Source organism: Neophocaena asiaeorientalis, unplaced genomic scaffold, assembly GCF_003031525.2.
Source record: "Neophocaena asiaeorientalis asiaeorientalis breed wild unplaced genomic scaffold, Neophocaena_asiaeorientalis_V1.1 scaffold5, whole genome shotgun sequence".
Lineage (NCBI taxonomy): Eukaryota > Metazoa > Chordata > Mammalia > Artiodactyla > Phocoenidae > Neophocaena > Neophocaena asiaeorientalis.
Window position 1 is genome coordinate 7,555,800 of NW_020174698.1, and position 27,005 is coordinate 7,582,804.

A 27,005-nucleotide genomic window follows, 5' to 3' on the forward strand; every position below is an offset into this window, starting at 1 on the left:
AGAAAATCTGGGATTCTATATCTCCATTCTTATTTTTATCAGGCTAAGTCATTCATTTTAAGTATTGACCCCAATGTTACTCCAACTGTAGGAGTACGCTGCTATGTACAACAATACTCAAAAGCTTTGTGTGGAGGCACAGAAATGGTGGTGAAACAATAAAACATCCTAGACACCAGATGCTACACAAATGTAAAGCATATGATAGCAGCATGGTGGAAAATGAGGCTGTAATTAAGGCTATCAGAAAGGATTTGATTTTCTCTCTCCATGGAAATCATGATAACTATGTTATGCAGTTACTTAAATTTAGAAATTTAGTTTATAGGATCTGCTCTATCTTAAAGTTATACTAGCTAATCGCTGTACAGAAATTTTTAAAGTGTTTAACATTAATTCCCAGTTGTAGCAGAACACCTAACTTAAAAGAAACTCGCTAGTATGCTAATAATTCTATAGTTGACTGCAGAATTTTTTTATTATTTGATTTATATTGTCTTTTCAGTCACTTTACTGTTTCTTCATCTATGAATAATACACACCAAGAGAATAATAATTAGAGTGGCAAGCCACTTTTCTATTCCCTTTAAGTAATCTCAGCTGAAAATACTGTCCTGGCCTGGTGAGTTCACGTAGAATTCAATCACTAGTGCTTCAACTGGTATTATACAAAACGAAGAAAACACATCTAATTTCAACAGAAATTCCTACCCCTCCCACACTCTCAGCTCATAAACACATAAATGAAGCAAGACAACTAAGAAAAACTTCACATACATAATATGATGAATATTTTTACACTATACGTAATGATATGTGGGACTAACGTTACAGAAGTGATCAGACACAGGTGGATTCATACCTGAGGACTTGGAGGAAACGAGCTTTTAACTGTTTTAAAAGTGCAAGAGAATGTAGGGTGTTCAAAAGCAGGGTGTGTGAGAAAAAGAAAGGTGTCTTGATGGCTCAAAGAGCTTAATAGGCAGAGAGGGTGAGAATTACCTTTTTGCAAAAAACTGGGTGAAAACAGATTAATTTGGAAAAAGGAAAAAAAGGAATCCTTTCCAAGCTTGGAAAGTGGAAGAGTTAGGAAGGAAAGTGGTTGGGAGCTTTGAATATTAGTGTCTATGATATATCCAAAATGATAGCTGGTAAACATTTTAATCCTTTGTATTATAATTCTCATCCAAAAAGACCTCACATATAGAAAAGTTCTGACTAAGCAAAGAGATATGCATTCCTCATCCAAAGCTTAAAATTTGCTCAGCTCTCACTGGAATATCCTTAGGGGAAAAAATTATGCATCAAGAGCAAAATAAAGTACTCTAAAATATTTCTAAAATATTTTATCACCTAAGTGGCATTGATAGCAATACCTTGTATCTGTGCACACTGTGTTTCAATATTTTTTGAAATGTATATCTTATAAAAATATTCATTTCGACTATGAAAGCATTAGGAAAAATAATACATGTACAACAATTTTTAAAGGCAACTCTTTTAGTCTGTCCAAAAAGAGTGGTTTCTTCATTTTAGAAGTTTTATTGTGTTCCAACTATATACCAGACAAGAGACAGAGCAGTAAATAACAAGACAAAAAGCCCTATTATTATGAAACTTAACATATTAATTTCTAACCATCACATAGCTGAAGATCTTAGAAGAGGAACTAGTTAATTATATGCCCTTCTAGCTTTCTGAAATAGCAATAGCTCTCGAAGTTTGTATAAGATTGGATTGGTCGTTCAACTTATTACACAGCTGAAAATCATAAAATACAGATTAATTATATACATGAATCAATTTTGACCTAATCTATGGAATTACGTTCAGAAGAGCCTGAATGCAGTTATTTGTTAATTCAAAAAAAAAGGTGGGGGACTTCCCTGGTGGCGCAGTGGTTAAGAATCCACCTGCCAATGCAAGGGACACGGTCTGGGAAGACTCCACATGCCCCGGAGCAACTAAGCCCGAGTGCCATAACTACTGAGCCTGTGCTCTAGAGCCCGTGAGCTAGAACTACTGAGCCCACATGCCACAACTACTGAAGCCCAGGCGCCCAGAGTCCGTGCTCCACAACAAAGAGAAGCCACTGCAATGAGAAGCCCACGCACCGCGATGAAAAGTAGCCCAGGACTTCCCTGGTGGCACAGTGGTTGAGAGTCCGCCTGTAGATGCAGGGAACACGGGGAATAGGCCCTGCTCACCGCAACTAGAGAAAGCCCGTGTGCAGCAACGAAGACCCAACACAGCCAAAAATAAACTAATTAATTTTTTTTAAAAAGTAGGGATCTCCTAGAATATGGAAAATGGTCTGAGAGGGCAATGTTTTGTCCAAAGGATCTAAAGTTAAAATTTCAGATCCCAGATGGGTAGGAACTTTAGGTTAGTGTTGCCTTCTTAGCACGTCTTAGGTAGCACATATTAGGAAGCCTGTGGATAAAATCAGTTCTTGAAAGTTGAGTGAAAAATGTTTTATACCAGCTTGAGGAAGATAATAAAGAGAAATAAAAAGTATTTTGAAGAATTTTGAAACATATCATTGTCTGTATACGAAGTGTATCTATAGCTATTTGCAAAACCAATAAAGATAGGATATGCATTTTAAATATTTCCTTTCCATACTAATTTACTTTCTCTGTGTTACTGGGAGATACGTCACAAAAAAAGAAAAAAGAAATAGAAGGAAGATGCGCCACGGTTTTCAATACACAAGAACTAAGTGTATTAAGAGCTACTAGGGGAAAACAAAAATCAAAGAAAGGGAGTGAAGAAAAACGTTATAAACCAACAATGCCTTTGACCAAACCTATCATTTATTATAATACAGAGTAGTAGTATTAATAATACTATTTGTATGAAACATTTTATTTAACTCTTATAACAACCCCATGAGATAGATTTGAACATTATGTTCTCATTTTTTTAGATGGAAATTGAGTTTCAGAATAGTTAAATGACTGACCTGTTATTTAAGGTCACAGCTTTAGGAAGAGCTGGAAACAAAACCCGTATCCTAGAGTTCCAATTACAAATCCAGTGATTTTTCAATTTACCACAGTGAAAAATTAAATAGTTGTACATTACATATTAGGCATGATTGAAACTTTTTGAATAGGAAAAAGGCCTATAAGAAGTACTTCGTCTGAATTAATTTTCAAAATCTGATATTCCCAAGTTTAAAAAGCAGGTTTCCCTAGAGATCTGTTGGGGTTACTTGATTTCCTGAGGTAGTTTTTGGGTTTTTTTAGTAATTTACCATTAGACTTAACACATAGGTAGACACACTAAAAATTCTCCCTATTCAGGCTGATATTAAATATTGTGTTCCAAGACTATTTTTCACCTTAGTCAATAGAGAGAGTCCAAATAAAGAGGGTCTATCTTGAGAGCTTTTCTACAATCCAATTAGACTTTGCATTGAAGACCATCCTGAAATTAATTTCCATGTGTGTCAAACATGCTGAATTGCCATCTCTACCCAAGCAGATGTTAATGAAGACAAGCTTCACAGGCTGAAAATAATAACTAATCTTTATGAAGCACTTATTATGTGCCATATATTTTTCTAACACATTACATATATTAAAAGTCTTTAAAAAGTAGTTGATCAATCCCTAATAAATTCATGTCCAGAATTGAGAAATGCCTTTAAAAAGTTTATTATATCATATTTGAAATATAAAAAGCCAAAAAGTACTGCCAAAATTTCCATTCTGTTGCCTGTTTAAATCACTTCTCACATTCAGCTACTAACATAACTATTAGCTAATTATAGGACCTTGTGTTTCTTCCTATCTCTATTACTGACTTGTTGTGTGACCTAGATAGAATTCTTCAGTCACCCTGCAGTGACACAGTTTACCATCTATAATCTCTTAGGGTCTACTCAACAAAGCTTTTAGAATATTTTGCTCTTCTTAAGCTAAAGGGGTGTCATCTGCACTGCAAATACCATTTTGAGCTTTGTGATCAAATAAGAAGAAACTAGCTAATATTTACTGATTAACTGCCAAGTATTTTCACAAATATTATCTAGCTTAATTCCATTTTACTAATAGGAAATTTAAACTCTGTCGACTCAGGTTTTTGGTCTCAGTAAGAAAATACTTTCCATCTCCCAAGTTTATACTTCTTCTGCTATTCAAAGTTATCTTCAAAGCAGAGGAATGTATATGGAAATTGAAGACATAAAGAAATATATGTTATAAAGAACAGACTTGTGGTTGCCAAGGGGGAGAGGAGTGGGGGAGAGATGGAGTGGGAGTTAGAAGATGCAAACTAGTATATATAGAATGGATGAATAACAAGGTTCTATTGTGTAGCACAGGGAGCTATATTCAATAGCTGGTAATAAACCATAATGGAAACGAATATAAAAAGAATGGGGCTTCCCTGGTGGCGCAGTGGTTGAGAATCTGCCTGCCAATGAAGGGGGCACGGGTTCAAGCCCTGGTCTGGGAGGATCCCACATGCCGCGGAGCAACTAGGCCCGTGAGCCACAACTACTGAGCCTGCGCGTCTGGAGCCTGTGCTCCACAACAGGAGAGGCCACGATAGTGAGAGGCCCGCGCACCGCAATGAAGAGTGGCCCCCACTCACCACAACTAGAGAAAGCCCTTGCACAGAAACGAAGCCCCAACACAGCAAAAATAAATAAAATAAATTAATAAACTCCTACCCCAACATCTTATTAAAAAAATGAATGCATAACTGAAGCACTTTGCTGTACAGCAGAAATTAACACAATGTTGTAAATTAACTATACTTTAAAAAAAGAAGTATATGTTAATAAGAGTATTTTTGTAAGCTAAGCTATGAAGTTCAGAATAGCGAAATACTACAACAAAATTCCAATTAAAATTGAATTCATACATTTGTGTTTTCAAGTATATGAGCAAATACCTTCATAATCAACCTCAGCTGAGTTTGGTATACCACAGTATTGGAGAAAAAAAGTGCTGCTTTAAGCCAGAAGACACCATGACAATTTTTAGACTTAATTCATTTTTCTTGAGGCATTTTGAAAATTCACATTGATTGAGTCCCTAATAGATGCTCTATGTTTTATATACTCCTCACAACAAACCAATGAGATGAAGCAGCTACCTGAAATGACAATTGCACGACTTTGTGCTCTCCTTCATATTTTCAGCCTTATTCAGTAATTGAAAAAGGCATAGCAGGCAATAAGCCAGAAAATTGGGGTACCTATACAGGCTTGTGGAAAAATATATCTGATGTGGCAAGCTTGACTAACCTTATTTCCTCTTTAGAATAGGACCTTATATGTTACAAGCAACTTAAAAAGAATTACCCTTAGAGTTTTTTTGTTTTTTTTTTTGTGGTACGCGGGCCTCTCACTGTTGTGGCTTCTCCCAGTGCGGAGCACAGGCTCCGGACACGCAGGCTCAGCGGCCATGGCCCACGGGCCCAGCCACTCCGCGGCATGTGGGATCCTCCCAGACCGGGGCACGAACCCATGTCCCCTGCATCGGCAGGCGGACTCTCAACCACTGCGCCACCAGGGAAGCCCTACCCTTAGAGTTTTAACAGTACAGCTACCAGACTGAAAAATATAATGATCCCATTTACAGTTTATTCTGTGGTCCACAATCATTTATCAAGGCAACTAGACTTTTCTGCAAATTCAGAATTCTAGAAATTTTTAGATTCCCTTATTCTATACTTCTGTTTATAAAACTGAAAATCTAATGACTAAAAAAACAAATCACATTAGAATATACTAAATATATTAAGTACTGTGAGAGTGTTAAACTATAAATGGTACATACATACACATCCTCTCAAAATCTAGGAGGTTTGCAAAATTTTCTCTTAACTGAGAGGTTCAACTTCAAATAGAACTCTTTAAATCTTTTTATGAAGATGCCAGTGTTCTACACTTTTTCAGAAGGAATTTTGAGATTCACTCTGCTCTGATTCTTAGGTGTATCTATTTGATTCTTGCTCTTTTCATTCACAGACATACACAGTGACTATGTTTTAAAGAATCTTTTGTATAATAAATATCATTATGTTTCTAGCCTGCTGAAGTAATTTCTGTAAGGTAACTCCAGAAAAGCCAATAATCAATTAATACTTTCTCACAGTCTAGTGCCCAGTAATCCAAATCCTAAGAATTTAAAGACTAAAATTTGATGAATACTTTTAAATTTACGCATAGTTTTGAGTAATGTGTGTATTTCTGCATAGTTTTAAGTAGTGTATACGTGTGTTTAAATGAAAATGAGTTTTGAAGACTACACATTTTATTTTTCTTGTTCTTACATAATACCTAGTGAATCTCCAGTTTCAGATTAGACTAACATAACTTAGAAATGAAAATACGATTTTTGAGGTATTTTATAAAAGATAAGAAAGAATCTAAAACTCCAAAAGAGATGACAACTTAGGATCCATAAAATCAGCAGCAAGAACATATTCTAATTTCTAATTCTAAAACTAACATTGGAACTTGTGTTTGTCCTTGACAAACTTCTCTTTCTGTAAAATGAGGATAATTATATTAACCTACTAAAAATTTTTGCTATGTAAATGAATGTGTTAACTTTCACAATGCACTAGATACTATTCAACCAATCTAAAGCATCTGGCACTCAAGATGCAGTTAAATAAAGAGCCTCGGGAAATGGCACAGCCCAGCGGTCAGATGAGAGGACCGTACAAGGTGAGACATAGTTAACATTGCACAAGGTGCCTTTCCCAAGTGCCAGGCACGAAATAGTTGCTCAGGTGTTCATCATTCAGAATTTGCACAGATGAACTTGCTATTTGTATTAGATTAGTCCTGTTACAGAAAGCGAGTGTTATGAGTAATAAACCACTAATAGACTACCCTCTATGATCTTTTTCTAAATGTCATGTGCCAAATAGGATAAAGCTCCCATATTAAAATTCACATTCAAGATGACTGGAAAAACACTATTTTTTGTTCATATTATACATCTTTGGCAGGCAACCCCCTAGCTTTAACTCACTATGTAAGTTTAGATTATGTCTCAAAACTATCTTTAGATAGTAATTATCAGTAGCTTTTAATAAGAAGAAAGATTTAAGCAGTTTTGCCTTTCACATTTTCTAAAAAGTTAAATTTGTTAGAATCATCTCTTCGAAAACCATATTGTATTCACAATCAGGGTACTATAGGAGAAAAGAAGGAAGGGAGAGATGAAAGGAATGAGGGAGGAAAGGACGGAGAGAAGGAGAGAGATTAGAGAGAGAGAAAGAGGAAGGAGGGAGGAGGGAAGGAAGGGAGGGAGAGAAGCTATACAATTTTTTTCACTTAAGTTTGTTCTAAATGACAGAACTTAGGCCAAAATTGTGTTACTTTATTCCAAAGGTTACTACAAGACTTACAGAGACCCTTAAAGAAGTTATAAAAATCGAAACAGAGCGTAGAATAAGTTTCTGATTGTAAAAGTAGGTAACATTTCAAAGTCCATTTCATAAAAGTCATCAGATCAATACATCATTGTGTCATTTTTAACAATAGTATCTAAACTTTAGCTCTGATACTGAAATGAATAATAAAAAAGAGAACTCCAAGGTACACACATATCCACGTGGGATTGTGGATAATTTTTGTTTTAACGTTTTTAGTTAAAAACACTCTAAGAAACCTATGAAATCTTTCTAAGAACACTGGGACAAAATAAAAGGATATGTAGAAATTCCTTGCGCTTGAGTAGTTTTGAGGTATTGATATTCTTTTAATCATGGAATGGAAGTGAGATGCCAACAGCAAGAAAAAGAAAAAGAAAAAGAAAAAGAGTTTTACAAAGACACATCTGAGCTTCCCAATGGTAAGATTGTTGAGGTGGAATACTCTTAAATGGAGTCACTTAAATATGCTCTATGAATAAAAGGTTTGGGGCAGGAGATGAATTTAAAATAATCCTACATTTGTACTACTGGTCTAGTCCAACGGATTAGAGTCTGCTTGAGATGAAAAATATTAATTATTATTTCATTCGTTCATTTAATTCTACTAAAAACTCTTCAATACCACCCATCTGACTTAGATTAAAAGGCAAAATCTTTACAATGATCTAGCCTCCCGTTACTTCTCTGTCCCTTTTAATTGTGCCTTAGACCTTTATAAGCCTGTTCCCTGTGCCCAGAGTACCCTTCAAGCTGATATCTGTATGAATCACTCCCACATCAGTTTCAAGTGTTTGCTCAAGTGTGACCTTCTCAGTGAGGTCAACCTTTATCACCATTTAAAAATAGCAACCATCCTTCACTCCTAGAACTCCTGATTCCTCTTACCCTGCTGTATTTGTCCAGAATCCATCACCCTCTACATTCTACACAATATAGGTATTCATTATAATACTTATTCATTATATATTCATCATATTTCTGTCTCCTCAACTAGAATATAAACTCCATAAGAGCAGGGATATGTGTGTGGGGTTTTTTTGTTCTGTTTTTGGCTCTCTTTTACTCACTGAACATATTCATTCATTAACCAATGGGTACAGCCCAGAATCTGTCTTCTTTCTGTCTGCCTGGTATACACTGAGCCTGGCATGAGTCTTGAGAACCATGTGCCCATCTGATGCCATCTTTCTCTAACCTCTACCTTGTTTTCTCATTCACTGCAACTAGGCTTCTGCCTTAGGTCCCGCTTATCTACACATTTCAAAGTTGTGACTCTACACAAATCCTAAACCCCAATCTTCTAGATTACAAACTAAACAATTTGGCCATTGACATTTTCTTCCTGATCTTTTCCACTGGGTCTCCAGGTGCTAAATAAGGACCTACTGCAAAATAGACAGATGACCTGGAGTCACCTTTTTTTTTTTTTTTAATTATCCCCTTGGAAACTCTTCCAGACATGTTCCACCCACATGACAGAATCCTACTGGATAGCTAATGCTGACTGGACTCAAGTGTGCATTTGATACATCCTTTGGACTCTACAACTTAGACAGCTAGCCGCCCCACAAATCTTGTTATGCATAGGCTATGTTGAAGTTAGTTTTCCCTATTCTGAACCCCACTAGACCTCTATTCCTCCTCTTCCATTGTTGCCCACAACTGTAGTTCCATAATTCTAAAACAGATTATGAAAGAAGATATGAGACCTCATATAAAGTTTAAGTGAATTTCTTTTTATATTTCACTGCTAAATATATTTGGATTAAAAGAAAGAAAAATGATTCAGTCTCAGAGGTCCACATTGAAAAGTCTAGCACATTAGTCACTGTCAATGAATAAGCAGTATTTATTAAATGTATGAACAGAAAAATAGTGGCAATTATCTGCTTTAGATAAACGGGAATGGAGAAAACACTGGGACGTGAAATCTACCAAAAAGTAAACTTTTTTGAGTAGTAGCTATTACAATATAATTGTAAGGTGTCAAAATACGACTTCAGAAATTCTTCTTGTTTAAATAAATCCATCCCACAAAAAAACAAATTCATGTTTTCCTTACAGAAGTCATATCTGGGTAGAACTCTTGGGATATCTATTTGAGCTGTTAAATAATTGTATCTGAAGAAGGTGAAGAGTGCAGTCATTACAGTGAGGTGACAGTTATCCCATCTCTCAGGAGCTACAGTAACTGAAGTGCACTAAGAAAGAATCGGCAGAGCAGGCACAGTTCTTTCATAATCCCTAGCAACTCTTGATACAGATTCAGTTCATCACTCTGCATGAAATCTTAGAAGAAAAATATTTTAGGAATAAGATATATCAGCAATTGGCATACATTGATATATCAGATTTTTGAAATATAATATATAATGTATGTCATTTTAAAAAATTCTAACACATCCATAATATAATAGTCGATGTTGAATATGTTCTTATTCTTAGCCATACATTTATCTATTTTTAATAATTTTTACCAAACTAGTAGGCCAGTATGTAGTGAACAAGCCAACAAGTTACATGTGTAGCAAAAGAAAATATCAAAAAAAAAAAAAAATCAATTCCAGCTTTACTGCCACAATAAATCCCCTGAAAAGTTCTCTGGTAATTTATAAAGTGTTCTCACATTTTATAGCGCGGGATGTTTTAGAACTGTGCAATTTATGGTGATGTGGAAGTTCCATATTAAATTTTTAAGTATTCTTGCCAAACGTGAGTGAGGATCGTCTCAAACATGTTTTTATTTTAAATCCCAGAAGACATTTAAAAACACATTTATATTCACTTAATACTTTCTTGACATTTTTTAAGAATTCAGAAGTTCAAATACAAGTATGCCTTCTGAAAACAATAGAATGTAATACTAGAATCTTGGACTTGAAAAAGGACTGGAGACTTGATGAGTCTTAACTTCCTCTCTGTAGAGGCATTCAGTCCTAAATCATCTCTGACAACCTGAACATCTGATCACTGCATGGACATTTCCAGAAGCTGGGTGCTCCAGAACAACCCAGATATTACTGAAGAGCTCAGAATAGGGAAGAGAGAGGAGAGGGAAGAGGTTTCCTCCCATTTTATTTAACTCAAACATTCCTCTTTGTCACACTCTTCTATGGATCCAAGTTCAGGCTTTAGAAAGAATATTTTAGTCTCTCTTCCAAATAACAACCCTTCTAAAAATTCGAAGATATATCTTATGATTTCCTAAGTCTTTCTTTCTCCAAATTAACAGTCTTTACTTGGAATAATTCTCCTCTGAAAATCTTTTCAGACTTCTAACCATTCTACTCTCCCTTCTCTGAATTTACATCCATTTGTCAATGAAGCACCCAAATGTACATTAAACAAACAAACCTACCGGCTTCTGAGTTTTTTATAAAAGTGAGTTAATTTATCTGTCACCATATCATACTATATGTTCATATTGAACTTGCTGCAATTCAGACTGCCTTTCTCATCCTGTCTTTGTACTCATTCCTGCTCATATAAAGGAGAAAACAAATTTCCAGAAGACAGCAAAATGAAATTAACATCTGGATACAAATAATAAAACCAACTCCATGTAGGTTCTATTCATGGACCAGGCTATAGAGACATTTATAGATTCTGAATCTGATATTCACCAGCTTAGCTACCTGAATCAATTTTGGACCACCTGCAGTTGTCATATGCTTGGATTTTATTTTCCATCAAGCCATTACCAAGACAAATGAACATAAGGAAACCTCTGTCACAGCCCTAAAAACTTCTTTCTGAATTGACCATGATCCACCATGCAATAGTCTTTGGAAACTGTTTTCAATCACTGGCAATTTACCTACTATTACATTTCCATTTCCACATATTATTTACACAGATGTGAGGAAAAGATTTTTTCTGCTGCCTTGCTGAAATACAGAACTACTTTGACTACATCGTTTTCCTATTTTGTCAATCTTCAATTTAGTTAAGGAATTTCCTTGGAATACCTTTCTTGCTGAGTCAATGCTATTCATACTACAATACAGTGTGTTCTAGAAACTACACAAGATTTCAAATATTTTTTTTTAATTCTGATTAAGTTTCTAACTTAGTTACAACATCTGAAAAGGTCTGCTTCGTGTCAACATTCTTAGTAAACTGGCACCATACTATAAGGGAAAACAGAACTCATTCTAAACAATTAATTTTTGGTCAGGAAGGTCAGTGCTAGTGTAACTGAAAAGAGAAAACTGATGACAGCCAAGAAAACACCTCTTCAATCAAACTCATATTCAATGATCTTCACTGAGAGCTTGCTTTAACAGAACGGCATTGAAAAGGAAACACGGCCTCAAAAATTAAATGGAAAGAAACTTTGGTACTATAAAACGGGAATTTTAGCATAAAGTTCCTTATAAAGTTCCCTTTAGCATAAGGCAATACTAGAAGCGCTCTTAGTTGTTAAAAGTTAAGTTATTATCATTTGCATGAACTTAAGAGACAGCTACTCCAAGCCCCAGGTTTTAAATTTGTCCAACAATAATAAATAATGGCTGGAGCTGAAATAATCTCACGTATATAAGGCATTTTAAAATTATAAAGCACCATACAAATGTAAGGCATTATGAAATATATTTTATGTAGACTTTTAACATTAACAGGTTTTAACCATTTATCCAGTCTCTAAACATATTGCAAATGATCTATAAAATACACAATAATTGATGTTAGAATGCAGAATATAGCAGTGTATAGTAGACTCCGCGCTATAGTTATTTTGCATAGAATTCCTTATTGTGTGTAATGTTCAAGTTATCTCTCAACAGAATGGCAGTATAAATTCTCCCTTCTGAATTCACTTCATCTTGTGCCTGGACCACAGAAGTCAGAGTTAATTTTACCTCAAATAAACCTGGGGAGGGGCGATGGGAAGGGAGAGAGAAACAAGAGAAAAGGGGAATGGGGAACACTCTATGGAAAATTGTCAGGAACCCACTTGATCCCTACTCGGCGTGCTTTGAGCTTCTGCCCACTCCAAGTGAACAGAGGATTGGTGATCTTGGTCTCTTCACTGCCAGCTGCCTAACAGTATTAAAGTATTATGTATTGTTAAAACATATCACATAATTAAGTAAAGTTAATATTTAAATGTAGTATTTTTAAAAACCAGCTGCCAAAGATATTCTCAAACTCACTCTCATAAATTCTATTAATTAAGCCACACTGACCCCATTTTACTTCTCAAAGAAGGAAAAGCAAACATAGAAGGAAAAAAGTTTATAGTGAACTTAAGGTCATTTTCATTCTAGGAATTTTAATCAAGAGGTTATTATTATAGCAAGGAGCTTAGAGTGCTTTTTCTACTCCTTTTAAAATAAAATAGTAATGTTAGACATGCTAGACTACAAGCAGAAAACCTATCAGAACTGTTAGACATAGCTTTATCCCAGTTAACTAAAAGAGGGATAAGTATATTTCAAAATTTTGGCAGATTCAGCCTCATCAAAACTGTCAAAAGCACTAATCTCCAGATTTTGTACTCTTAGGGTAAATATTTTGATATTTGAAACCAAACCTTAAATATTTCTTAATTTTTTAAATTTGATACATGTTTTCTAACTTACAGAAAAGATTTCTGAAATTTTGTATTATAAATTATTTTTTTAAACGCTGCACATATGCTTCTTTTAAAATTCATGATCATAAAGTAACCCTTCAAAGTCTCCCAAGAGTTCCAGAAATGATATGCATATAAACATTAAGGCACTCTGAGGAGTATAATTTGAGTTACATTAAGTGCAGCTGTTTTCCGAAGTCCCGTGAAGGGTATATCTGGTCACGGTGGTCTTAATTAAAATACAAATGACATAGAGGTCTCATCTGTATTTAAGCAAGCGGAGACATTTCACTATAATAAAATAGGATACCTAAAATATGACGTGGGTAAAGAAAAGGTGAGGCTGGAAGCAACACTGCCATGAAAGAAAAAATCCACAAACTTAACGCCTTTACAAACCCCGTTCAAAGAGTTGGAAACAAAGTCCTTAAAAAAAAGATGTATCAGCTGCCCTCGCTTAAGTTCCAAGACGAACCACAGATTGGGAAAGCTCTCTATGTAGGGATGGAATCTAATTGGGAGAAACTTTTAAAAAACATTTAATTGGTTAAAAGTTTGCCTCTTGGAAAGATTTCGGAAATCAATTTGCAACATGTATAGTGACAGCAAGTCCTCTTAGAAACGAATGAAAGATGAAAAGCGTTTCGTGTTCTTTTGGGGGAGGTAGGCAGTTCCCCCTACACCGTGAACTCAGGGAGTTGAAAGTGAACTTGCATCAAACTTAGCCTTTCTTGCCCCAAAGCGCACTCCTCAAGGGCAAAAAGCAAGAAAGCGGTCCCTCGCCTGCAACTGTGAGAAGAAGGGACCCGTGAGGGGCCGCGGGCCCCGGCAAAGGGTGTCATCTGGAGCCCGTGCCTCGACTGTACCTCTTTGCTGATGCGCCGGTGGCTGCCGCCGCTGCTGCTGCTGCTGCTGCTGCTGCTGCTGCTGCTGCTGCTGCTGCTGCTGCTGCTGCGGACGCTGCGCCTGGCCGCCGCCGAGGCCTCCGCTGAGCAGCAGGACCAAGAAGACCCCGGCGGCTCGAGGCATTGCGGCGGCCCCGAGCAGATCCACTTCTCAGGAGCCGGAGTCGCTGCCGCCCTCTCCCCTGGTCAGAGCTTGTGAGCCGAATGAGCCGCAGCTGCTGGGTAAGGGAAGGAGACAGCCCCCACCGGCCTCGACTCGGCGCCGGAGCGTGGGGGTAGAAAGAGGACACTCCCCCTCCCGCCCCCTTCCCGGGCCCTCGCCCCACGGACGTCCCGGCCCAAGCCCTTAAAGGGTCCTCCGTGAAAAAGGCCTTTCCTACGGCGGTCCTTCCCTCTGAGAAGGGATTGCCTTGATCTGTTAGCTGAACTTCCTTTAAGTTAAAGAAAGTAATTGATATGAGAGCAGTTTGTGATCTTTAAAATCCCTCCACATGGAAGGCATTACTTGTGGGAAATCTGCACAGCTAGGGTCTATACCGAAGCTGAGTAGATGCACCTCCTGAGAAAGGCCTGGCACAGCTGTGTGCGAGCACTGTGGATCCAGGTGATCCACGTTGGTGGTAAGACTATCCAAAGGCCCCGTTGACTGCAAAGTTACCAGGAGGCAGAAGGTGGTCCCCGGGATGCTGCAATCAGGCCAGGAGACCTACTGCTTGGTAGACTGCTGGCAAGGCAGCAAAGGGAGGACAAAATAAAACAAGCCCCCTTCATCCACTGCAATGTTTATGACCAATATAAAGGTAAAAATTAAGATTTTCCGTTCAGTCAGGAAACATTTATTTAAAGAGGATAAAAGGTCTTTTCATTTGTTTCCCTTCAGACTCAAAATTTCATGTTTCCAGTCCCCATTCCTTCCCGTTAACTCAACAGAATTTCTGCAAGTTTTTCTAACACCCCATGTTCAGATGACAGTTCCTTACTAGTTTTTTGTTTCTTTGTGTGTTTGTTTTTTTATGGTCTGTGGTTCTCATAAGGTTTGGAACAGCTCCTTACTGGGGTTTTATGAGAGTTGCAGGATGTCTTTTGGTGTGCTCAGCGACTAGGGGTACTACTGGCATCAGTATACAGTGAGGTCAGAGAGCTAGTTGTCCCACAATGGGTAGAACAGTCCCACACCATAAATTGTCCCCCATGCAGGTCTGAAAGGGCTGCTGGACATTCATGTAGGTAAAAACCCTTGCATTATATTTGAAGCCCAATTTAAGTCTGTTTTGCACTCAAGCAAAATTTTTCACACAGCTTTTATTTTCCTGGATGCATCTATTATGTAAATTGAGGAAAGAATATGTCTGTGTTTTTTAACCTTATCAAGATTTGTTTAACCATTTCAGAAAATCAAATAACTGATAACAGTTCTGCTCATAGTATTGACTACAGGACAATAACAATACCCCACCTGTCACATTGATGGTGACTCTGGGAATAGGTTCACACTTCTGTTTCATTTTGCCTGCTAAGGTAGTTTTACCCAAGCATTTACACATTGAAATACATATTGTTTTATATAGGTAACTTTTTTCCCCTTTATTTTATACTTGGTTTTACATTGATTTTTTAAATATTATATTGAAGTTAGGTGATATTATCTATGGATTTCCTTTCACGAAAATAAAGGAGGTATTGTTCCTAATAGGATTGATTGAGACCCATTGGCCAAATGGTACTGAAGTGAATGAATATCCCTCAGTGTTACCCATCTTTCCGAGTTTTATTAATATTAGTACTAGGAAACTTTAAAATCAATTTTTCTTTATTGTAGGAGCAAAATGGAAAACGGCCCACACCTTGAGAATAAGACTGGGATCTCTGCTGTCAACTTTACTTGTTTGATTCAACACAGGGAAAAAAATACAAAATTATTTAACCAAAATTAAGATACAAAAACAGTACTATTAGAGCTATAATTTTTTTCAAATAAACCTAATTGAGATACAATTTACACAAAATAAATGCATCCATTTGATGTGTTTAAAAATGTAAACAACCGTTTGACAACTACTCAATTAATATAGCCTATTTCTATAATTCCCCCAAAGTTTTCTTTTCTGCCCTTTTGCAATAACTTCCCCAACCAGTATCCCTAGAAACAGGCAACCACTGATCTGATTTCTGTCACTATAGATTATTTTAGCTCTTCACAAATTTTATGTAAGTGGGATAATAAAATAATAATCTTTTGTGTCTGTTTTTTTCACTCAGTACAGTGTTCTGCGGGTATAGCCGTGTTGTTACTTTATGTCAGTAGTGTGTTCCTTTTCATTGCTGAATAGTATTCTATTGTATGGATATATCAAAATTTGTTTATACATTTACCTGTTGAAGTGCATTTGGACTGTTCCAGTTTTGAGCTATTAAATATAAAGCTGCTATGAATATTTGAATACAGTGTTTGTGTGGACATATGCTTATATTCCTCAATTCCTGCGAGTGATATTATCAGGAGTTTTGGTAGGTATATAATTGAAATTATGAAACTGTTTTACAGTATGACTGTATCATTTTAAATTCCTCCAGTAGTATATGAGAGTTCCAGATTATCTGCATTTTTGCCAACACCAATAATTAAAATTATTTAATTTTAGTGACTAGTATCTCACTGGCCTTGTCATGTGCATTTCTCTGGTAATGCTGAAAATGTTTTCAGGGCTTACTGGGCATTCCTATGACTTTCTTTTGTGAAATGTCTATTCAGATCGTTTGTTCATTTTTCTAATTGTTTAATTTGCCATACTATTATTAAGTGATAAGATTTAAATATAAATTCAAGAGAAAAGTCCTTTGTCAAATATACTTAATGAAGTGCATATTGTTCTCAGTATGTGGCTTGACTTTTCAATTTCTCGACTACTGTTGAAGGAGGTCATCGGGAGGACGTGACAGCCAGTTGAGCCGGGCAATTGGAGGCTCCTCTCCCCCTTCCCTCTCCTTGGAAAGTGCATTAATGCTGCCTGCCTTCCCTCCACTAGAAGCTGCCTCTAGGACACACCCTTGAAACAGTAATGTGTTGTTGAGATCATCTGGACGGTATATGTGACTGAAGCCAGCTAAGGCCTCCATATAAACGTTGGGGGCTGGTATGGAGATCTATGCATCTTGCAGCTGCACAAGACAAGCCTCCCTTGCTTGTTAAATCTGCTTGTTAAACCTGCCACCTACAAATCCTCAGTGGTTTGCCTCTTCCATCTCCTCTTGCCCTCCATGCACTGGGGCCAGTTTGTGAGGCTACAATTGCTTTAGCAGAAGTAGTTAATTGTAAATTCCATTTATTAAGCCTTTTCATTTATGCTTAATAGTTTTTGTGCCCCATTTCAGAAATCTTTGCTTTCTCTATTTTTCCCTAGAAATTTTATAGTCTTGGGTTTATGATTTATTAGTGTTTGCTATGAAGTAAATGCCTTAGGTAAGGGCTTTTTTTTTTTTTTAAATGCAGCTATCCGTTCATTTTAGTACTGTTTGTTGAGAGAATTATTATTTTCCCATCTGATTACCTTGGCCCTTTTTTTAGAAGTCAATTGATCAAATGTGGGTCTAATTTTAGACTCTTTTCATATATCCAAATATATATATATGATAGTTTATGCCAATATCATAGTCTTTATTAGTGTAGCTTTATAGAAACCTCGAAGTTAAGTAATGTAAATCCTACAATTTTGTTTTACAAACAAAACTCTTTTGTCTATTCTAGGTCCTTTGCATTTCCATACAATTATTAAAGTCAGCTTGTCAATTTCCATCCCCAAAAAATAGTGTCGTAGGGAGTTTGATAGCAGTTGGGTGGAATCTATAGCTAAATTTGGGAGGAAATTGATATTTTAGTAATACTGTGCCTTCCAACCCATGAATATAGCATGTTTCCATTTATTCACATCTTCAGTATCATAAGCAGTGCTTTTTAGTTTTCAATTTATGTCTTCAACATACTTCCTAAAATTCACCTCTAAATATTCATGTTTTTGGATGCTATCATAAGCAGTATTTTAAAATTTAATTTTTCATACTAATGGTAATACAAGTGATTTTGGTTATATACATTGGATCCAGCAAAATTGTTAAAATAACTTCAAGTAGCTTATACGTAGATGCCTTAGAATACCTCATGTACAGGATCTCCAAAATAAAAGCAATTTTCCTTCTTGCTTTTCTATCTGTAGGTCTTTTATATGTTTTCCTTGCCATATTGCCCTGGATGTGACCTTCAGTAAAAAGTTGAATAAAGTGTTGAGAGTGGATGTTTTTTGCCTTATTTCTGATCAGAGGGGAAAGCAGTCATTCATTCACCATTATGGTGATGGTTATTGGTTTCCAGTAGGTGCTTGTTATGAAGTTGAAGGAAATTCCACTTTTCTACTGAAAGTTTTTGTGACAAAAAGTATTAAATTTGGGCAATCGTTTTCTGCATCTATTTATATAAACATATTTTTCTCTGTTTGGTGAATTACAGTAACTGATTTTCAATGTTAATCAAACTCACAGTCCTGGCATAAACCCCAATTTGTCATGAGAGATTATCCCTATTATGTATATGTTGCTGGTTTCGATTTACTAGTATTTGATTAAGTATTTGTATGTCTGTGTTCATGAGGGTTATTAGTCTATAGTAATTCTTCTTGTAATATTTATATCTGGTTTTGGTATCAGAGTAATGCTGGCCTTATATAATTAGTTGGAATATCATCCTTCCTGAAAGAGTTTGTATAGAATTTATACAATTTCTTCCCTAAGTGTTTTATAGAACATACTAGTGAAACCATCTGAGTCCACACTTCTTTTTTTTTTTGAAGATTTTTTTTTGTTACAAATTCTATGTTTTATGTAGGTATAGAATGATTCAAATTTTCTGTTTTATCTTGAATCAGTTTTGATAATTTGTATCCTTTAAGTAATGTATCTATTTGGCTAAGTTGTCAAATTTATTGGCATAAATTATTCTTAATATTTCTTTATTATCTTTTAAATGTCTATGGCATCTTTAGTAAATGACACCTTTTTCCCGATATTGGTAATTTGCGCCTCTATTTTTTTTTTAATAAATTTATTTATTTATTTATTTATTTATTTATTTTTGGCTGTATTGAGTCTTCACTGCTGCGCGTGGGCTTTCTCTAGTTGTGGCAAGTGGGAGCTGCTCTTTGTTGCGGTACATAGGCTTCTTATTTCGGTGGCTTCTCTTGTTGCGGAGCATGGGTTCTAGGCGGGTGGGCTTTAGTAGTTGTGGCATGTGGGCTCAGTAGTTGTGGCTTGCAGGCTCTAGAGCGCAGGCTCAGTAGTTGTGACGCATGGGCTTAGTTGCTCCACGGCATGTGGGATCTTCCCAGACCAGTGCTCAAGGCTGTGTCCCCTGCATCGGCAGGCGGATTCTTAACCACTGAGCCACCAGGGAAGTCCCTCCTCTATTTTTTTTATATCAGCCTTTTTTCATAGAGGCTTGTCAATTTTATTCATTCTTTCAAAGAATCAACTTTTGCTTTCAGTGATTTTTTTTTTATTGCTTGTCAATTTTCTGTTTCATTCGTTTTCCCTTGTATCTTTAAATTTTCCTTCCTTCTATTTATTTTAGGTTTACTTCACTCTTCTTTTGAGCTTCTTATGGTGGAAACTTAGATCACTAATTATAGACCTTTCTTCTTATATAACGTATATCACTATTATAACTTTATATTAATATTTATTAAAAGACTCTTAAAGCTCTGAATTTTTCTCTAAGTAGAGCCTTAGCTACAAATAACAAATTTGGAATTAAAAATTTTTTTAATTCAATTCAAAATATTTTTAAAAATTTCTTTTGTGATTTCTTCTTTGACATGTGTGTTATTTCGAAGTGTGTTGTTGCTATGGTCTCAATGTTTGTATCTCCCCAAGATTTATATGTTGAAATTCTAATGCCTAATATGATGGTATTAGGAGGTGAGGCCCTTGGAATGTGATCAGGTCATGAGGATTGAGCCTCGTGAATAGGATTAGTACCCTTATGAAAGAGACTTGAGAGCTCCCTTGCCCCCCTTTCACCATGTGAGGACACAACAAAAAGACCTGGAAGCAAGTCCTCACCAGACACCAAATGTGCTGACACCTTGATCTTGTACTTCTCAGTCTCCAAAACTGTGAGAAATAAATGTCTGTTCTTTATAAGCTACCCAGTCTATGATATTTTGTTATAGCAGCTGAAATGGATTAAGACAGTTGTTAATATCCAATTTTTGGAGGTCTTTCTAGATATTTTATTGTCATTAATTTCTAGTTTCAGTCTGTTATGGTCAGAGATTATATTTAAATACTTTTAAGTATATTGAGACTTGTTCTTAATTCTAGCACATTGTCTATCTTAATGAATGTTCCATATTCAATTGAAAACAATGGCATTCTGCTGTTCTGGGGTGGAAAGTTCTAGAAAGGTTAATTAGGTCAAACTGGTTGATAGTGGGTTTTTTTATACTTATTCATTTGCTTTTTGGTCTATCAATTACTAAGAGATAAATATTGAAATCTCCCACTGTAATTATTGATATTTCTATTTTACCTTTCCAGTCTTATATTATCTATTGCTTCATAACAAATTATGCCCACATTTGGAAGCTTAAAATAATAAACATTTATTATCTCAAAGTTACTATGGATCAGGAATTCAGAACCATTTATTTGGTGGTTTTCTTCACTTGGGTGAAGAAAGGAAGGAGGAATCTACAATGCTATTTATGACCTAGTCGCAGAAATCACATACCATCTCTTGTCAAATTTTATTCATTAGAAGCAGGATAAGTATAGATCACACTCAAGGAATGGGGAATTAGCCTCCACCTTTTGAAGAAAGAGTATCAAAAAATTTGTGGGTATGTTTTAAAACAACCACAATCCTGTAAGATTTTGCTTTGTGTAAAAAGAAACTCAGTGTATACACACTAGTATTGTTATGTCTTCCTCAAAATTTAATCTGTTATCACTATGAAATCTCTCTTTATTAATATTTTTCACTTAAAATCCATTTTCTTATTATTCATATATCTACTCCATATTTCTGATAACTAATGTTTGCTTGGCATATTTTTTCCATCCTTTGCTTTTCAATCTGAATCTTCATATATACAGAGTGTCTCTTACAGCCAATATATAATTGAATCTTGCTTTTTCATCTAGACTGATAACTACTGCCTTCTTATTGGAGTGTTTAGACCTACACTGTCTAATGCAGTAACCACTAACCACATATGGCTGTTTAAATTTAAACTTAAATAAATTAAAATAAAATAAATTAAAAATTCCAATCTTCACTCACCCTAGCCATAGTTCAAATGTTCACAAGCCACATGTGAACAATATAGGCTATATGTGGACAAGGAACATTTCTTTTATAACTGAAAGTTCTATCATGCAGTTCTTGTTTAGACACTTTACACTTAATATAATTATTGATATGGTTGGGTTAAATATACCAGTTTTTATGTTTTCTATTTCTTCCATCTATTCTTTATTCTTTTTCTCTTTTTCTGCTTTCTTTTTGAATAATTATTTTTTATTATTCTATTTATATCTGCACTATTGTACTATTGTGTATATATGTGATATATACACATATATGTCTAGTACATATATACATTGATATAATAACACTATTATACATCATAATACACATTATTATAAATAATGGTCTCCATATATGTACATATATTGTGTGTATATATAAATGGCATGCAATATACAACTTTTACATGTTTCATTACATTCTAGATTGCATAATTTCTGATGACAAGTCTGTAATTATTCTTTTGTTTCTCTTTATTCAGGCTGATTTTAAGATTATTATATAATCCTTGGTTTGGTAAATTTTTTTATTATGTACCTTGATATGGATTTCTTTGATGTTTATACTGCTTAGGGATCATTGAGCTTCTTGGAACTGTGAGCTTAGAGTTTTCATAAAATTTAGGAAAATTTAAGTAATTTCTTCTATAATCTCTTATGTCCTTTCCCACCCCCACCCCTGTCTGCCTCTACTTCTGAGATCAGTTCTCATTCTATTCATTTTTTTAAAATTCGTTTTTCTCTTTGTGCTTCAGTTTGGTTACTTTCTATTGCTGTATCTATGTGTCTTTGTTTAGGCTGCTATAACAAATTATCATAGACTTGGTGGCTTATAAACAACAGAAATTTATTTCTCAGAGTTCTGGAGGCTAGGAAGTCCAAGATCAAGAGGCTGGTAGATTCAGTGTATGGTGACAGTTTATTTCCTGGTTCATAGACCACATGGCAGATGGGTAAGGGAGCTCTCTGGGATCTCTCTTATAAGAGCACTAATCTCACTCATGAGGTCTCTACCCTCATGACCTAATCATCTCCCAAAGGCACCACCTCCAAATAACATCACATTAGAGATTAGGTTTTATCACATGATTTTTGAAAGGACATAAACATTCAGTCTATAGCACTATGTGTTATCTTTTCTTCTTCAGCATCTAATCTGCTTTCAAGCCCATTTACAGTACATTTTTTCTGTTTTATATTGCATTTTTTTAAGTAAACAAATTGTTAGTTTTAATTTTATGCTTCCCTTTTCTATTCTTCTTGTGTTCAAATTTAACTTTTAACTTTTTGAAAATATTTACAATGGATGTTTTGAAGTTCTTATCTGCTTATTCAAACATCTCTGTTATTTCTGATTCTGTTTCTATCAACGTATTTTTTAAACGTATATATTTTTTTTTTACCATGGATCATACATTTCTGCTTCTTTGTGTGTCTAGTAATTATTGACTGACTGTTAAAGTGATGAAGTATTATAAATTCTATGTTGTTGAGTATCTGGACTTTGATTTCTTCCTTTGAAGAATAATGTTTTTTTGTTTTGTGGATTAAACGCTTCTTGGCCTTTTGGCTAAGATTAAGTGTTTTGTGGATCAGCATGATCCTTTCAGTGTTAGTTTTTAAGATTTTTTTTAGGGTATAAATATGGTAGCCTTCACTTAAGTCTAGTTTAGCTCTCCTATTAATGCATCACTCCTCTAAGGTCAGTACAGGATTATAGAATTGTTAAGTAATATCTCTTCATTGTGGCTGGCTGGAAATGACATGTCTTCCAGTCTTGTATGTTCAACTATAACTCCCCTGTAATTCTTTGCATGGTTTCATAGAGTTTCAACTTTTGCTGGAGAAACTTGACATTCAGTCAAAAATACAAGGGGACCCGCAAATAGATTCATGGAGCTTTATCCCTCAAACTCACTCTTCTCCAGTACTCTGCTTTGCGAATTTAAGTTGCCTCCCCAAACTCTGATCTATATCTCTGCAATTCAGTGGGACTGCTATAGTTCATAAACTGTCTCCAGCAGAAAGTTGGTTCAATCACTGGCACTATCTAGTGTGTTTCTTTTTTCTCAAGACATACAGTTTTGCACTGCCTATTATCTAGTGTCTTAAAACAGCATGTTTATATTTTCCCCAGTTGTTCACATTTTTCCCTAGTTGTTTATATATAGAAAATTCAGTACCTATTAGTCTCTCATGGCCTAGTTTTGACCTAGTACTGTACAATTATAAGTTATACATGGATTTTCGACTGAATAGAGAGTTGACACCCCTAACCCCCACATTGTTCAAGGGTCAACTGTAATTTAAAAGACTAACTTAAAAAGAAAAATGTATAAGTAAAAACAGCACAGATCTGAAAGGAACAAAGTATAATTCAAGATAAAATTGTTAAAATACTCTGCAAACAAAAAAACATAGAAATACTATTTTATATTTTACTTTGAAGGAATTGATTAAATCATACCATTAAATTGTATGGAAATAAATTTAGTAGTAAAAAAAATATCCCCTATATATTATAGGACAAATATGACATAGAAAACTATTAAAAATGAATTATATGGCCAATACACAATTTTAATGTCAAATATGTATGATTTTTAAATTTTTTTCATTTAAAGAGGACGAGATATTAAAATGTAAATTTTTAGTGATTGCCACACAGAAACATATAATCTGCAGAAGAGATAATGGCATAAGACAAATCAACCCCACAGGCTAATCACAAAATACAATTATTTTATGTGTAATTTCTATAGCTCTATCTAGAAAAAGATAGTGTTTAACTGTTAAGATTCTAAAATATAGAAAGAAGCTAACAATTGAAATTTTAAAATAGAAAAATAAAGGAAACGTATGGAAAAGAGAAAAAATAAAACTTAATCTATGAAAAAAATTAAGTCAAAAACATCTGTGAAGAAAGGATAAGGGTGGGATAGGGAGGGTGGGAGGGAGATACAAGAGGGAGGAGATATGGGGATATATGTATATGTATAGCTGATTCACTTTGTTATACAGCAGAAACTAACACACCATTGCAAAGCAATTATACTCCAATAAAGATGTTAAAAAAAAGGATAAAATCTATACAAATTCATGAGCTTTTTTAAATTCCAAAACTATAGAGAATCATGTTTTTTAAATGCATAATTTAAGACCAAATATGAATTTTAAGATTTTGACCTAGTACTGTACATTCAATTCTACTTAAAACCTCATTTAAAGTACATTAAAAGTACTTCTAATTTTAGTTTTCTGAGAAACCGCCATACTGTTTTTCACAGTGGCTGGACCAATCTACATTCCCACCAACAGTGTACAAGGGTTCCCTTTTCTCCACATCCTTGCCAACATTTGTAATTTGTGGTCTTTTTGATGATAGCCATTCTGACAGGAGTGAAGTCACATCTCATTGTGGTTTTCATTTGCATCTCCCTGATGATTAGTGATGTTGAGCATATTTTCATGTGCCTGTTTGTCTTCTGCATTTCCTCTTTGGAAAAAATGTCAGTTCTTCTGTGTATTCTTTTAATCAGGTTTGTTGTTTTTTTGATGTTGAGTTGTATGAGCTGTTTATATATGTTGGATATTAATCCCTTATTGGTCATGGCATTTGCAAATATTTTCTCCCATTCAGTAGGTTGTCTTTTTGTTTTGTTGATGGTTTCCTTTGCTGTGCAAAAGCTTTTAAGTTTAATGAAGTCCCGTTTGTTTGTTTTTGTTTTTATTTCTGTTATTCTAGGAGATGGATCCAAAATATATTGCTGTGATTTATGTCAAAGAGTGTTCTGCCTATGTTTTCCTCTGGGAGTTTTATGGTATCCAGTCTTACATTTAGGTCTGTAATCCATTTTGAGTTTATTTTTGTATATGGTGCTCTAATGTTCTAATTTCATTCTTTTACATGTAGTTATCCAGTTTTCCCAGCACCACTTGTTGAAGAGACTGTCATTTCTCCATTGTATATTCTTGCCTCCTTTATCGTAGATTAATTGACCATAAGTGCATGGGTTTATTTCTGGGCTTTCTATCCTGTTCCATTGATCTAATTCTATTTTCATGCCAGCACCATACTGTTTTGATTATTGTAGCATTGTAGTATAGTCTGAAGTCAGAGAGCATGATTCCTCCAGCTATGTTCTTCTTTCTCAAGATTGTTTTGGCTATTCGGGGCCTTATTTCCATATAAATTTTAAATTACTTTTTTCTAGTTCTGTGAGAAATGCCATTGGTATTTTCACAGGGATTGCATTGAATCTGCATATTGCCTTGGGTCGTATGGTCATTTTAATGATACTTATTCTTCCAATCCAAGAACATGGTATATCTTTCCATCTGTTTGTGTTGTCTTCAATTTCTTTCATCAGTGTCTTATACTTTTCAGAGTACAAGTCTTTTGCCTCCTTAGGTAGGTTTATTCCTAGGTTTTTATTCTTTTTGATGAAATGATAAATGGGATTGTTTCCTTCATTTCTCTACCATATGACCCAGTAATTCCACCACTGGGTATATATCCCCAAAAAAACAAAAACACTAATTCAAAAAGATACATACACCCCAATGTTCATAGCATCATTATTTACAATTGCCAAGATATGGAAGCAACCTAAGTGTCCATCAAGAGAAGAATGGATAAAGAAGATGCAGTGTGTGTGTGTATATATATATATATATATATATATATATATATATATATATATATATATATATATATATATATGTAAAATCAAATACTACTCAGCCATAAAAAAAGAACAAAATTTGCCATTTGCAGCAACATGGATGGACTTGGAGGGCATTATGCTAAGTGAAATATGTCATACAGAGAAAGACAAATACTGTATAATATCACTTACACGTGGAATCTAAAAAATACAACAAACTAGTGAATATAACAAAAAATGAAGCATACTCACAGATAAAGAGAACAAAATCGTGGTTCCCAGTTTGGGATGGGGAGAAGGGGCAGTGGGAGGCACAAACTACTGGATATAAAATAGGCTACAAGCAGCTGCACAGCACAGGGAGATCAGCTCCATGCTTTGTGACCACCTAGAGGGATGGGATAGGGAGGGTGGGAAGGAGACGCAAGAGGGAGGGGATATGGGAATATATATATAGATATAGCTGATTCACTTTGTTATACAGCAGAAACTAACACAACATTGTAAAGCAATTATACTCCAACAGAGATGTTAAAAAAAATTGGCTACAAGGACGTATTGTACAACACGGAGGATAATAGCCAACATTTTCTAATAACTGTAAATGGAAAGTAACCTTTAAAAATTGTACAAAAATTTTAAAAGATATACCAAACTCCAAAAAAAAATACTGCTGTTTTCCTATTAAAAAAATAGACTAAAAGTAATTTTACCACTTTTTATAGGCTGTGGAAATTGATGTCTATCTTGTACTTATGAAGATAAAGAAAGTTTTTAAACTGGGAAGTAACATAATCAGATCTCTGTTTTTGATAAACAATTCTATCAGTGTGGAGGGTTGATTAGAAGAGATGAGTAAGGAAAGTGGAATCAAATGATGACCCTAATAGAAAGCAATGTGTTCTTCATTCATTCATTCTTGTAACAAATCTTTATAAAGTGCCTCCTATGAGCTAGAAACTAGACATTGTGACTACTACAGAAAACAAGATAGACAAGGCCCTACTATCATAGCACTTACATTCCAATGAAGAAACAAATAATTAGTAAAAAGTTTTAAATGTCATTACAATTTGTTATAACACTATGAAG

The 27,005-nt window shown here is 35.0% G+C and overlaps 1 protein-coding gene across 1 annotated transcript in view; it reads right to left on the reverse strand.

Moving 5' to 3' along the window:
- The window catches only part of LAMA2 (laminin subunit alpha 2), a 588,138-nt gene extending 573,289 nt beyond the window's left edge, over positions 1-14,849 (reverse strand). Inside the window, exons 1-4 of the mRNA XM_024759015.1 lie at positions 14,845-14,849; positions 14,396-14,576; positions 13,952-14,321; positions 13,852-13,899 (exon numbers count right to left, since the gene is read on the reverse strand). Of these exons, the coding sequence (XP_024614783.1) occupies positions 13,852-13,899; positions 13,952-14,321; positions 14,396-14,576; positions 14,845-14,849 (604 nt within the window). The remainder of the gene's footprint in view (positions 1-13,851; positions 13,900-13,951; positions 14,322-14,395; positions 14,577-14,844) is intronic.
- Positions 14,850-27,005: the final 12,156 nt, after the last annotated feature.